Source organism: Abramis brama, assembly GCF_963993115.1.
Source record: "Abramis brama genome assembly, chromosome: 23".
Lineage (NCBI taxonomy): Eukaryota > Metazoa > Chordata > Actinopteri > Cypriniformes > Leuciscidae > Abramis > Abramis brama.
In genome coordinates this window covers 10,438,933-10,452,458 of record NC_139985.1, presented here as the reverse complement: position 1 = coordinate 10,452,458, position 13,526 = coordinate 10,438,933, and the positions used below count along the sequence as shown (strand labels likewise).

At 38.6% G+C, this 13,526-nt stretch overlaps 1 protein-coding gene across 3 annotated transcripts in view; it reads right to left on the bottom strand.

Annotated features, from left to right (window-relative positions):
* eif4g3a (eukaryotic translation initiation factor 4 gamma, 3a) overlaps nucleotides 1–13,526 on the bottom strand; it is a 55,893-nt gene that overhangs the window by 29,124 nt on the left and 13,243 nt on the right. For all 3 annotated transcript variants that reach the window (XM_084101821.1, XM_084101822.1, XM_084101823.1), the window contains exons 4-8: nucleotides 12,449–12,541; nucleotides 11,533–11,565; nucleotides 2,678–2,854; nucleotides 2,195–2,306; nucleotides 1,849–1,955 (exon numbers count right to left, since the gene is read on the bottom strand). In XM_084101821.1, the coding sequence (XP_083957947.1) occupies nucleotides 1,849–1,955; nucleotides 2,195–2,306; nucleotides 2,678–2,854; nucleotides 11,533–11,565; nucleotides 12,449–12,541 (522 nt within the window). The remainder of the gene's footprint in view (nucleotides 1–1,848; nucleotides 1,956–2,194; nucleotides 2,307–2,677; nucleotides 2,855–11,532; nucleotides 11,566–12,448; nucleotides 12,542–13,526) is intronic.

The following is a 13,526-nucleotide window of genomic DNA, read 5'->3' as shown; positions in this document are numbered from 1 at the left end:
TGGTTTGGTCTTTAGAACTGAAATATATCACTGCCATCTTTATCCTGAGAGTTCAATTTATGTTTTATAAATTTGTGAATTCAAAATCAATCTTCGAAAAATGCTTAGATATGACCTGACATATTTAATTAGTTTAGTTATTGATTTATAAAGCACATTTAAAAACATCCGATGTTGAAACCAAAGTGCTGTACAAGAACTATAAAACAGAATTAAAACCAATTAAAAAGACTAGACAAAAAACAAAAAAAGACAAATGAAAAATGTCCACCCTCAATTAAACCAAAGAATACAAATAGGTCTTCAAAGAGGATTTAAACATAAAAATGCAAGGGGAAGATCTAATGTGGAGAGGAAGACTATTCCAACGCGTAGGAGCAGCCACAGAGAAAGCCCGGCCACTTTTAGCCTTAAAACGTGAACGAGGAACTCAGAGTAGTAATCGACTGGATGATTGAAGGGATCTTGAAGCAGTGTATGGGGTGAGAAGAACACAAATATACTGAGGAGCAAGTCCAATTGGCCAATTGGTAAGCCCCGCCCCCCTTAGTTACTGTTGTTCTTTCGGACAAACAAACAGAGTTACTGACTGTCTTACAATGACGGCTGTCAGTGTAAAAAACCTTGTCCCAAGATGTTTTTTTTTAAATAAATTTGGGACACAGAATGACCACCTCTCGTCGAGGAGCATTCAAGTGGGACTTAAATATGCCATGGAGGGATATATAAAAGATTTTAAAATAAATATGGCAGGTAACAAGATTAATTTGGAAGCAAGGGTTAACAGATCACAATGTAAGCGGGATTTAAGCCTCATGTTATGTTCGCCACGATCGCAGATGGCTGTTTTTGAGCCATCGGGTGTTTTTGACCAACTGTACATGACGTGAGAACAGTTAGCTATTTAGGTTTGAACGTTAGCATGGACTCACTAACTTTAATTGTAACTTCATGAGAGTATGACAACCAGAAAATTAACATTTTCGTCTTCATTGGGATTGGGGATGAATTCTTAGGGAATTCTTAGAATGCTTCAGTTGTATTGCACAGATAATTGGTCTGTTCGCTCAAATTTTATCAAAAATCACACATTTGAAACGCACTGGTGAACGCGCGCATAGTACGGTGATTCAATACATGAATACACATGCCCATCCTCTCAGGATACATGGAATCAATGTTACAAGTAGCCCAGGCACATCGTTTTTCCATTTTTGTAGCATAAACACCATAAAACCGATGAAAGCTTCAGATCTTCCAAGTTTCTCTATGGCGCTGAAACCTAAAGATGTCCGAGTTCCGATCCCCGTGCAACTGATACTCAACTGCCATTGGCTCATCTGCGTTCGAGGGGAGGGGCTTACTGATCTAATCTTTCAAAAAGGCATCAAACTCACGGATGTGGTAGGATTTTCCAGATCCCATCATTAAAATCCCAACACTAATGTTTGCAGGAGGATGGGTGAAATTTCTAACTGGCTTAATTCTCACATTGGCTTGGGATAAAACACCTTGGCTATGCCAACCTCCCAGCATGCAACAAAACCATATGTCAGTAGTTTCATGGCACACAAATCGACTTCTTTTCCGGACCAATTCAATACTTATTATTCATCTTGAATTCTGGAAATTTAATAGACTTGCATGACATAATTACACAAAAAGCCAATATCGGGGTAAAACTAAGACTTGACGAATATCCCTTTTAACAGCATTTTCGCATTTAATCTGGGTCTGCCAGCTAGGGCCATTGGGATTAAATTCAAGCCTTATCAGTCTAAAATGAATTGAAAACTAAGTGGATCACTCGGCATTTCTAAAACGAGGTGGAATGTTTCAGGTACTCACTGGTTTCTTTTCACGCTTGACTGGTGGAGGTGGTAGTTGTGCAGGCACTATGATGGGTGGAGAGGGAGGATACACTGGCTGGCCGGTGTAATATGGCGGCCCGGCAGCTGTTGTTGGAAAAGAGAAAGAAGGAAGGAAAAAAAAAGTGAGTCATGTCACTGTGTGTGTGCTGCTTTCACATGAGATCTAAACAGCCTCGGAGTCAATCGCTTTCTGGAAACGGGGTCATTTCTAATCATTGCTAATCAGACACACACTGAAACTACCTGGAGCTAATATGAACCAGCTGGGTGTGACGCAAGCACACTCACACTGCAGTGTGCTCTACAGAGAGGTCTGTACTTGCCATAAGGAGTGGGGTATTCCCCAGGGCTGGGTCCTGGGTAGAAGGTTCCAGACCCTGGTTGCTGGATGGTAATTTGCTGTGGGTGTCCCATGTAAGGTGCACTATGACGATACTGAGAGAAAAGGTGGAGAATTTTCATTATATATATATATATATATATATATATATATATATATATATATATATATATATATACACACACACACACACACACACACACACACACACACTTGAGCTTTATTTTATATATATTTTTGCCATACAGAGACAGAAAATTATTCGTTTTGTTAAACATCCCATTTTATAAAATAAAGGATGAAATGGCTATAATGTCACATTGGGTAAAATTGGATTAAAAACATTTCATGCATTAAAAAAACTCACAATGTCTTTTTGTCACAGTGGGAACCCTGAAAATATCTTTTTGTGTGTATGCAATCCATATTTGGCAATATCTCAGTAACATGTCCACTGACTCTTTACCTGGGGAATGTAGTATTGGTGTGTCTGGGTAGGAAAGGGCATGGGCGTCATGGTCATCATGAAGGGCTGGTTGGGGGAATAAACCGTAGCCGTGGGGGTCTGTGAGCCCGGCCGAAGGGAGGGGCTGTTGGTAGGGAGGGTGGGCCTTGCTGTCTGCATCTGAGCCCTGTGGAGGAACTGTGGAGGAAGTCAAAGAAATAAGAGTTTAGCAGAAACATAAAAAGAAGAGATACAAGTCAGTGTTGACATAAGACAGTTCACCTCAGGACATCCTGCTGTGCCTGTCAGGCAATTTATTCAAATCATGAGGCATCTAATTGACAATCTGACATTCAGACACTGGAACAGCTGCAATCACAAATACTTGATGAATTATATCAATTCTGCTCCTCGAACAGACCCAAAGAAACATAAATACACACATACACACACAGCAGCCTGGAGATATGAGCAGTATTCTCATTCTCTGCTGTAGTGGGGTGATGGCACAACTCTGGCACAACGGTTTATTCATCAGGAGAATACTGCATGCCTGCTGGAGGAGTCGTCCCCTCCCCCATCACTTCCTCCCCCGCTTTCCCTGGATTTCTCTCTCTCTCGCTCACTCACTCCACACTGCAAATATTACCTCAGCAAACCCAGTCAGTGGGCGCCAGCAACCAGGCAGCACTGGAGCGAGAGGTCACCCCTCTCTCTCTCTCCCTGATTCTACACACACTATTTATGCACACACCATATGCAATTTCCCTCATGGGATTGATAGTCTAAATGTCTCTGTCTATATGTGTGGTTGATTTTTCGAAAAAGGGGACATTTTTGGTCCTTAAAATTATTTTAAAGAAAAAAGGGAAGATTATAGAATTATAATGAATAGATACATTTGCAAACATGTCTCTATTTTGGGCTTACCAAGAATTTATTAATAATAATACATTTTATATTTGTTGTCTATATTAATTAAATATTTTACAATATTAATAATAAATAAATATATTATATTAATTCTAAATTAATAAATATAAACAAATAAATACTATATTGATATAATTATTAAATATTTTAATTATTATTAATATTAATATTATTAGAGACAAATTCTCAGAGAGCATTTTGGCATGCTGAGAGCATGTTTTGCTTTAGCATCCTAATAGTCAGCACAACAGCAAAATGTAATCACTCTTATTTAAAGCCAAAGCCATCAATGCCGCGCTTATGTACAAATTCACCACCTTCAACAATAAACAGAGGCAACCACAACTTCAGATTGTTGTCACAATATTTCTTTCTTATCGATTCGTCACACACAATATCAAAAATCCATCACACATTAAAGACAATATACTAGAAGGTCGATTAAGGCCATGATCAGATGTTTATTCCAGGATGTGATATGTGATAAACCGTTTGATTTAGCCTCATTTTTCAAAATTTTAAGTAGTCCAAAAAAGTGCTCTTAATTCAAATATCACTCATGCGCTGATCCAAAACATTATGGCCGTTGATCATCTCCTAACGAAACCACAAGGTGTGGGTAAATTAGATGGTACTGTAAGCAAACAATCAGTTCTCGTAATCAATGTGTTGGATGAAGGAGAAATGGGCAGGAATAAAGATCTGAGCAACTTTTACAAAAGCCAAATTGTTATGACAAGGCGACTGGGTCAGAGTATCTGAAACGGAAAGGCTTGTGTGTTGCTCCCGGTCAGCAGTGGTGAGAATTTACCAACAGTGGTCCAAGGAGGGACAAACCACAAACCGGCGACTAGGGATGTCACAGTGTGGAAATTTTCACACTGGTAAATAAACTTGCGACACCAGTATTACTGATAACACCGGGGGAGGCGTGCTCACTTTTCACTTTCGGCGGTACTGACTGCATATATTACAAGATATTTGGCATTGGCATCAGGATCTGTTGGGGACGAAATCCTCCGCCATCGCCCTGTCAGTCATCTCTCCTTACTCATGTGATAAGTGAAATCTGACTCCTGCTGCACTGTGCTGTATGGAGCAGAGCAGATGCTTTCAGTTTATAATTGTAGCATCCATTGTCCAACTGAAATAAATGGTTTTTATTACTATAAAAAAGCAAAATGGTAAGCAAGTAATGTAAGCGGTGTACGGCCGAACACTGTGTAACACCGACTACCATAGCAAGCCTACCAGCGAAGGCCATCCCATCTGGTCTGAGCCAACAGAAAGTCTACTGTTGCAAAATGTAACAAGTCACACAAAATGTAAATGATGGTTATGAGAGGAATGTGTCACAACACAGTGCATCACACTCCGCTGCGTAGAACCATGTCAATGGTGTTCCCTGATGGAAGTGGCATCTTTCAGGAGGATAATGCACCCTGCCGCACTGCACACACTGTTCAAGAATGGTTTGAGGAACATGATGAAGAGTTCAAGGTGTTGCCCTGGCCTCCAAATACCCAAGATCTCAATCCAATCGAGCATCTGTGGGATGTGCTGGACCAACGAGTTCGATCCACTGTGGCTCCACCTCGCAATCTACAGGACTTGAAGGATCTGCTGCTAACGTCTTGATGCCAGATACCACAGGACACCTTCAGAGGTCTTCTAGAGTTCAGTCCTCGGCGGGTCGGCGCTGTTTTGGCAGCATGAAAAGGACCAACTGCATATTAGGCAGGTGTCATAATGTTACACTGTGTCACACAACGCACCAAAAGAAAATAGAACCCATTATAACCCACTATTTCTGACATATTTCAAGTTATTTGTAACTTTGCAGCTGTCGTGTCCGGTGTAGACACGGTGTTAGACATCATCTATCCTAACTGTACGGCTCAGGTACAGCCAAAAACATCTAACAACATGGCTCAGAATAATCCAGGCCTATCATTAAACAAGCCTTGGGGAGATTTCCCAAAGCCAGAAGTATGTGTAGAAACAAGAACAATAAAACCAGCGGACGCCCCATGACGGTTGGCTGAAAAGTGATTTAACACCACTGAACTGATCCGCTAGTGACTGTAAGCTGAGTGGAGATTATGTGTAACTGTCTGTGCTCACCATAGTGGTCCTGCAATAAACCTGCTGTTGAGTTTCGTTGTGCTCTTTGAGAGAGGACATAATTTATGTGGCTATCAACAAGCTCAGGAAGAACCGGACAAGTTAAGTTAAATACACACAGAATAAAATACACTTGTTTCACTATGTAACCTATAAAATAATGTGGTAAAAGGTCTTGACTGGCATGCTTTGATGTAAATGGATAGACTACGTGTGAGATCATGTAATGGGGTAGCATGTTGGGGCAACTCACAACAAGTAACCCAAGTAAAGACACTGATGATGGCTGAACAAATGCTCAGAAAAGAATGTGAGATAGCTATCTCACAATCATCCAAAAAGTTAATGAGAGGGACAGAACTTTACAAATCTTAAACATCACCACTACTGATCTTATAGTTCTAAAAATCTATAAAGAATAACACATCACAACTATAACGATAATGGCACTATATAAGAAACTATATTGTGTTGGAATCACTTTAAATATTAAAATTAACATAAATATCGGTTTATAGAATTTCATCCACTTTGGGGTCAAAAGTGTAAACAGAGATCTGACAAAGGAAACAAGAAAGAAAAGAAACATGAAGACCACCACTGGAGAACAAACTTTGCTAGTGTGTGTAATGGGTGATTTCCTCTCACTGTGACTCATACAGGCCAACAGGGGACCAAGCGCAGCCTGGGGAGCCTGAGGGGAAGACCACTGTGCTAAACTACTGTCACAATGCTGTACAAGTGTGTGTGAGAGAGAGTGTGTGTGTGCGTGTGTGGAAATGCCATGGAGGGATGGAAGCGGAGACTTGGTGTCTGTGTGTTTGTGAGGGACAGAGATAAGAATGAGTGCATGTATCTGAATGGCAGAAACAGAGAGAAAAAGGGCATGAATGACTGAAAGAAAAAGGGCATGAGAGATTGTGGATCTACGAAAAGGACAGAAATGAGTGCGAGAGAACATGAGAGACTAAGAGAGAGAGGGGGATAAATGGAAGATGGAACATGAATGGAATAAATAGTTGTTATTCTCAAACATTGTTATTTGCACTTCTGATTAGATGCTAATTGCATTTAATTGTCTCTGTACTTGTACAATAACAATTAAGATGAAGCTAATCTAATCTAATCTAATCTAATCTAAAAAAAAAACATACATCCACTTTAAATTAACAAATGTCTTTTTGAAATTAGTTTCTTATGTATTCATATAATATTAAACATGCTCACCAAGGCCGCATTTATTTGAACAAAAATAAACAGTAATATTGTAAAATATTATTACAATTTAAAATAACTATTTTCTATTTTAAAATAATTGAAAATGTAATTATCTGATTGCAAAGCTGAATATCAGGTCAGCATGGAATAATAAACTGATTCTCAACAATAATTCATACTAAGCACATGAAGAACATACAGATACATTTTTATTTAAAACTTAAAAAACAAGATTTAAAAGCTCTCTACTATTGAAGGAATAATATATATTCTTAATCTTTGCCCTTATTGAAACACAACTATTTCAAATCCATGTATTGTGAATTTTATATATTAAGGTAGGCTAAGGTATTATAGGACAGCTGTGACTAGTGGTTTTCGAAAAAGTAATAAGTGTCAAAATCAATGTGCCATGGTAATGATAAACCTAAAGCATTTTCTGTAAAGCTGCTTTGAAACAATATGTACTGCGAGTGCGAAAAGTGCTATACAAAAATAAACCTATATGGAATGGAATTGAAACTTGAAACTTGAAAATTGAAACGAAATATTTAAAAATTAATTTTCATTCAAATGTTTTTCTTAAATCACAAGTGCCCTCTATTCCTCTGACCAATATTCAAAACCAGCCAACTATTCCACCCTCTCTGTGTGTGTGTGTGTGTGTGTCACTCCCTCTCCACTCTCTCCTATTTCTGTTTGTTTTCTAATGGCCTGTAGGCATCAGTTTTAGCCAGTCTGCAGTGGAAGCGAGCTGGGACTTGCCGCAGCCACAGGGGAGAAATGAAACCTTAACTCAGCTCTTTTAACATCAGCACAGATGTCAAAGCTTCTTTCACTGTCGCACATTACACAGTCAAGTGCTGTTCTATAGGGCGAACAGACCTGTGTACATTGTTAAGCTTTTTGCTCTTTTTTCCCTCCAAAAAAAAAAGAAAAGCATAGAGGTGTGGTCATATTAGTGAAATTTCATGGGCAAAAAAAGGTATATCATCAATAACATAGCGAAGCATGAAGCACATGAAGTCACTTTCAAAACCAAGCAGCTTTCCATTGGTTAATATGTCAAATCTGTCAAACATTTGAACCCGTTGCGAAATCTGCATGCGGAAATCATTCTTCCTCGCGCAAAATTCCCGAAAGTGTGGATTACTATTGGATTTCGCCCACAAAAATTCGCTAAACAACAGTGAATGTAAATACACCTCAGTTTAAAGCTACACTGCGTAGGATTTTCTCCCATCTAGCGGTGAAATTGTTTATGACTACCAACTGAATATTACTTTCTAGCCCCTCCCATTCCGAGGGCTTTTTTGGCCATATTATTTCAAATCTGCCGGCAGTCGCGAGTAATCTCCCCCTCGCATTCGTCACGGTGCCGCTGAGTGTCAAACCGCAAAAGGCGAATTTCCAGCTATGTCCCTCTTTGGCTAATGTATTTTCAAGATGGAGGCGCAACATGGCTGCCGCCATTCGAGCGACTCGCTCGTATGTATTCTAAATGGCAGATTCTACGCTTACGAGAATACTTGATTAGTTGGTGGAAGTAATTACACATTAAAATGAAGCATTTGGCCCAGTCATCTTTCCATTTCTTTCATTTTATTTTTTCTGCGTTACACTATAATACAGAAGTATTGGGGTTATGTGCAACAAACTTCTGTACTCTGTAAAACAGGCTGCATAGCTTTCGGTTCAGGTCTTTTGTATGTGTTTCATTAAATATAGAGCTGTTTTACTCAAGATGCCTTCAAAGGAGCTACCAAACATGAGCATAACTGATGTCCATCGCATATGCAGATTGATGTCTAACAGGTTTTTTTTACTTTTAGACTAGACTATTTCACCCCAACAATAAAAAAAATAACTAGCTTGGATGACTTAAAAGTCCAAAGATATCGCCGTCAGTTCACTGCTGTTAACATTTTCTCCAACAAGCGGATGTGATGAGACCGGTTTTCCTGTTTGTTCATGTGACGTTCGATATAAAGCCTATTATGGATGCTCTTTCCATTATTAAAAAGTTACCTTACTGCATTTTAACGTAATGGTGCCCAATTATAATCTCAACCATCAAAAAACAGTTTCTTTTGCTGTACCAAAGACAATATAACATAACATTTACATTTATAACACTACATTTCAAGCTAAGCCAGTTCCACATGGGTTAGCACATCTGCTACACACTTAAAATTCAAGGGGGAAAAGTCATTTAGAGACAGCAGGAAAAGCATCTTTTCTAAATACTATTACCCAGTACTGTACTGCAAATCTTTAAGCTGCCGCTCCCTCATGTCAATCAGTCTTATTTTCTATCTGCTGTGCACACAAATCAATAATAAATGTTTAAGCGTAATGCATTGTTTCTTGTTATTATAATTCTGGTGCAAATAAATTATGCCTGACATATGAAATCAGTCAGAATTATTTATTTTTTTAATCTATAATAAAGTTTGCATACATGTTTTTTGTTGAGTATCATATTTAATACATCAGGCTTTTATTACTCATTTAGTATGATATAGGAGAGGCAAAAAACATATAATGTAATTCAATACAATGATGATTGAGAGATGTACAATAAACATTCCTCAAAAGCCTGATTAATCTATATTTGATCCATCACATTTTAACATGTTTCTTCAATTTAAAAAAAAAAAGGTTTAAGTCAAGTTAAAACAGTTTCTTTAGTCCAGTAAGCATTCATCTTGAAATATCACTAACAATATAAAATGTATTCTTATGTTTACTGAACAACAACCTTAAGATTGATGTTTTTAGAATTTTACTAAAAGGCCTTTTACTTGCTATACTAGAGAAGGAATGTAGAAGACTGTGTACAACATGTTTTTCAGCAAAGTTTTGATCATGTTGGTCATTTAGAGGCCTTAGAAAATTGCATATCAAATCCAGATACATTAGACTTTATAGGGTTAAGTCCTGTGAAGAGCACAGCCATTTGAAGAGGAGAGATGTGTGGCAGGTCAGGGCAGAAAGACACTCAACTTTCCTTTAAGGTCAGATGCATATATGGACACACTTGCATGGATGGACTTGTGGCTACACGCAAAGTGCATAAACAAATCATTAGCAACAAATGACAAACAAGTTTTTCCGTGTAATGAAACACCAAAGCACAGTGGATAGACTATCAAGTACAGACACGTGTAACGCTGCTCATGAATTCAGCAATGCAACTTACATTCTAATGATCATTATGACCTCTGAATGCATTTGGTTAGGACTGACAAAAGCCCAAGTCGTCTAGACACTTACAACAACGATTCTGCTCAGGAACGTGACACATTGATTGAAGTATTTCATCTAATAAAAGGTGCACTAACAGCCTTGACAAGATTTGGCAATGAATGTCAGTCTTCATCATCGCACATCTGCTCATCAGATAACATGAATGCAAATCATTATTTAGACAATCTTTTAGAAAAGACAAGAAATGGATGAGTCAGAGGAGACACTTCTAATGTCTGGTTCTCAAGGACGAGAAGCTTGTTACACAGTCGAGCTAATACATGAATATGCGAATATGAATACGTCTCCAGTCATAATGGTTTTTACATTTTCAACTTTCTTTAGTGTGTAATGTTGCTGTTTGAGCATGAAAAGGGTCTGCAAATGTGCAAAGCACATAGTCATTTTAAATGGAGATTCTTTATATCAGCACTGTTTCTGAACTCCCTGAAATGCCTCAATAGTAGTCTAGAGTTTTCTTCCGGGAACGAACACATCACAATATTCCTCCCTTAAATAATTCCCACCCAAGGCATGTGCAAACAAAAGGTGGCAATGTCTGGTTGAGTTGCGTTAGTAGTGTGTTTAAACTCGTGGTTATGGCAAGGGGCGTGACATTTCCGAAACGTGCTAGAAGCCAATCACAACACACTGGTCCAGCTGACCAATCAGAGCACAGCACATAGTACTTTTCAGAAGGAAGGGCTTCACAGAAACAGAAACTAAACAGAAGGTTACTGACAGACTGGGAAGAAAGGTGCTGCAATAATGTAACGTGAAGAATAATGTTCAAGCATGAAAACCTGCTCTATCTAGACCCCAAAAACCAAATCAAAGACTTTGTAAAAGAGCATAATATGGCCTCTTTAAAGCTGAAGAGTGTAATTTCTGCACCACAAGTATAAACCACTGAAGATTCTTTCAGCCAGTGGAATTGCTTTGGGTTTCTAGGGCGGACTCAACTGTTTATGAAACCGTTTCCACAACAGAAATATCAGGTTTGGTTTTTCAGATTACAATAAAATTGTGAACCAATGTGCTCAAAACTGTATTTGCACTGATGGGGATACATGTATTTCAAATAGTAATTTCAAAAACGGTGGTCAGTGTGACAGTTCAGTAATGACTTAAGACAATGGCGGCACAGAACACAACATCGCAACACCTTGCAAATTACAGGTATGATTCTCTTTTGAAATTTAAAATAATTAATTATTTAGCTGATGCTGTTTTTCCTCGAACCCAACAACTTTACGGGTCTCAGTCCAGATCTATATACACACAAGCAAAATCCATAAGCATCTTTATAAGTGTCTAATAGGAAAGAGAGACATTGGGTCTGTGGAATTTACCTGATGGTGGGTCTGCCGAGGTCCCGTCATAAACTGATGGAGATAACAGCATGGTTTTGAGGTCATCAGGAGCGACAAAAGCAGAGAAAGAATAGAGAGACAGTGAGGATAACAGATGATCCACCTTGGATGCCTTTGCATTTCCATTACAAATGAAACAAGAGTAGTGTAGCAGGGTTGTGTAACATGTCAACAGAGCTGGTGGTCCTATTGGCTGGTCTTTAATCTTAATTATTTTTTTGGTCTTAAAGGAATAGTTCACCCAAAAATGAAAATTATCCCATAATTTACTCAACCTCAAGGCATCCTAGGTGTATATGACTTTCTTCTTTCAGCACTTTCCAGCTTTGTAATGGTATTGAATAGTGTCCGTTTTTGAAGCTCCAAAAAGAACATCCATCCATATAAATATAATACCTAATAGCCTATAAATGCTTTCTGAAGCGAAGTGATGTGTTTTTGTATATACATATTTAAAACTTAAACTATAATCACTAGCTTCCAGCAACGGCCGTACGCACGTTCACATTGGAACATGACTCACTCGTGAACGCACATACGGCTGTTCCTGGAAGCCAGTGATTATAGTTTATAAAGTTTAAAATATGGATGCGCTTTTTGGAGCTTCAAAAACTCAAGACACTATTCATTGCCATTACAAAGCTGGGAAGAGCAAGGATACAATTTAATATAACTCCGATTGTGTTCGGCTGAAAAAAGAAAGTCATAAACACCTAGGATGGCTTAAGGGTGAGTAAATTCTGGGATAAGTTTCATTTTTGGGTGAACTATTTCTTTAAATAAATGCTTGAAGTTGGTGTAAAACCTATTAACTCAAGTTGTCTAACAACCTCAGGGCCACAAAAATTGTCTCGATGTTCAATGTTCATTTACGTAAGCGGAGTGCCGTGCTTACCGGCCGAGTCTGTGGCTGTACGTTCATTGGCTGGGTCTGTGGCGAATACACCAGGGGGGTGGAGCCTGCATTCTGAGCTGGGTTATATGAAGGCTAAGGAGTGAATCATAGACAGCGAAGGTTAGGCAACTTCCCTTTTGAAGCTCGGTTTTCATTCAGAGCACAGGATACAAAATAAAAGATCATCATTAACTGTGTGAGTGTGTGCATATTGACTTAATTTCTTTGTCAGACAAAACCCAGATGAATACATTACCCTCTAATCAATCCACAGCAGCAGTGTATATAATAGTGTCTGTAGAGTGTGTATATATCTGTCCAGTGTGTGTATGTGAGAAAGTCGTGGGATCATTACAGCACCTGTGTCAGCTGGAAACACTATTTATAAAATAGCGACAGTGTTCCTTCAGGCTGGTGGTAACCATGGTGAGGAAGAGCGGTGCAAAAATCACTCATAACACAAAACCTCGACACTCTGTCTAGTGTGTATGTGTGCCAAAACATCAGACATCTAAATGTAATACACAATTCTAAATGTCACAGTTAATTCAGACCCAACACACGCAAAGAACAAACATATTGTTTTGGTACAAAAGAAGGTGACCTAGAATAAAGCAACACCAAAGTTCTCCTCTGTCTTAAAGGGGTCATGAATTGAGAAATCTAATTTTCCGTGATTTTCCTTTTGACATACAAGAGGTCACTGTCCTAAGATATCCTGTAAGTTTCAGAACTCAAAACTTTCTTGTTAGTCCAAAAACAGTTTTTACTGAAACCAAGCTGCCCAAATGACTCGTTTTGGATTTTTTCACATTATGACGTAATAGTGCGACGAATGACAATCTCTGCAGTAGAAAATCAATGCCTACTTCTACATCATTGCCTCTTTAGAGATCCCTCTGAGGATCACAAGACGTTTTGCAGTGCCGACTTGTGATCATAACATTCCGAAAGCGTGGATGAACTTTATTTTTAACGAAGTTTCAGATCGCGTCAGTAAGACACTGTTCATTTGTTCACTTCATTTTACTGTGGATTCATTTTTAAAGAGCCCGTTCGGCACAGGCTTTTCAGAGAG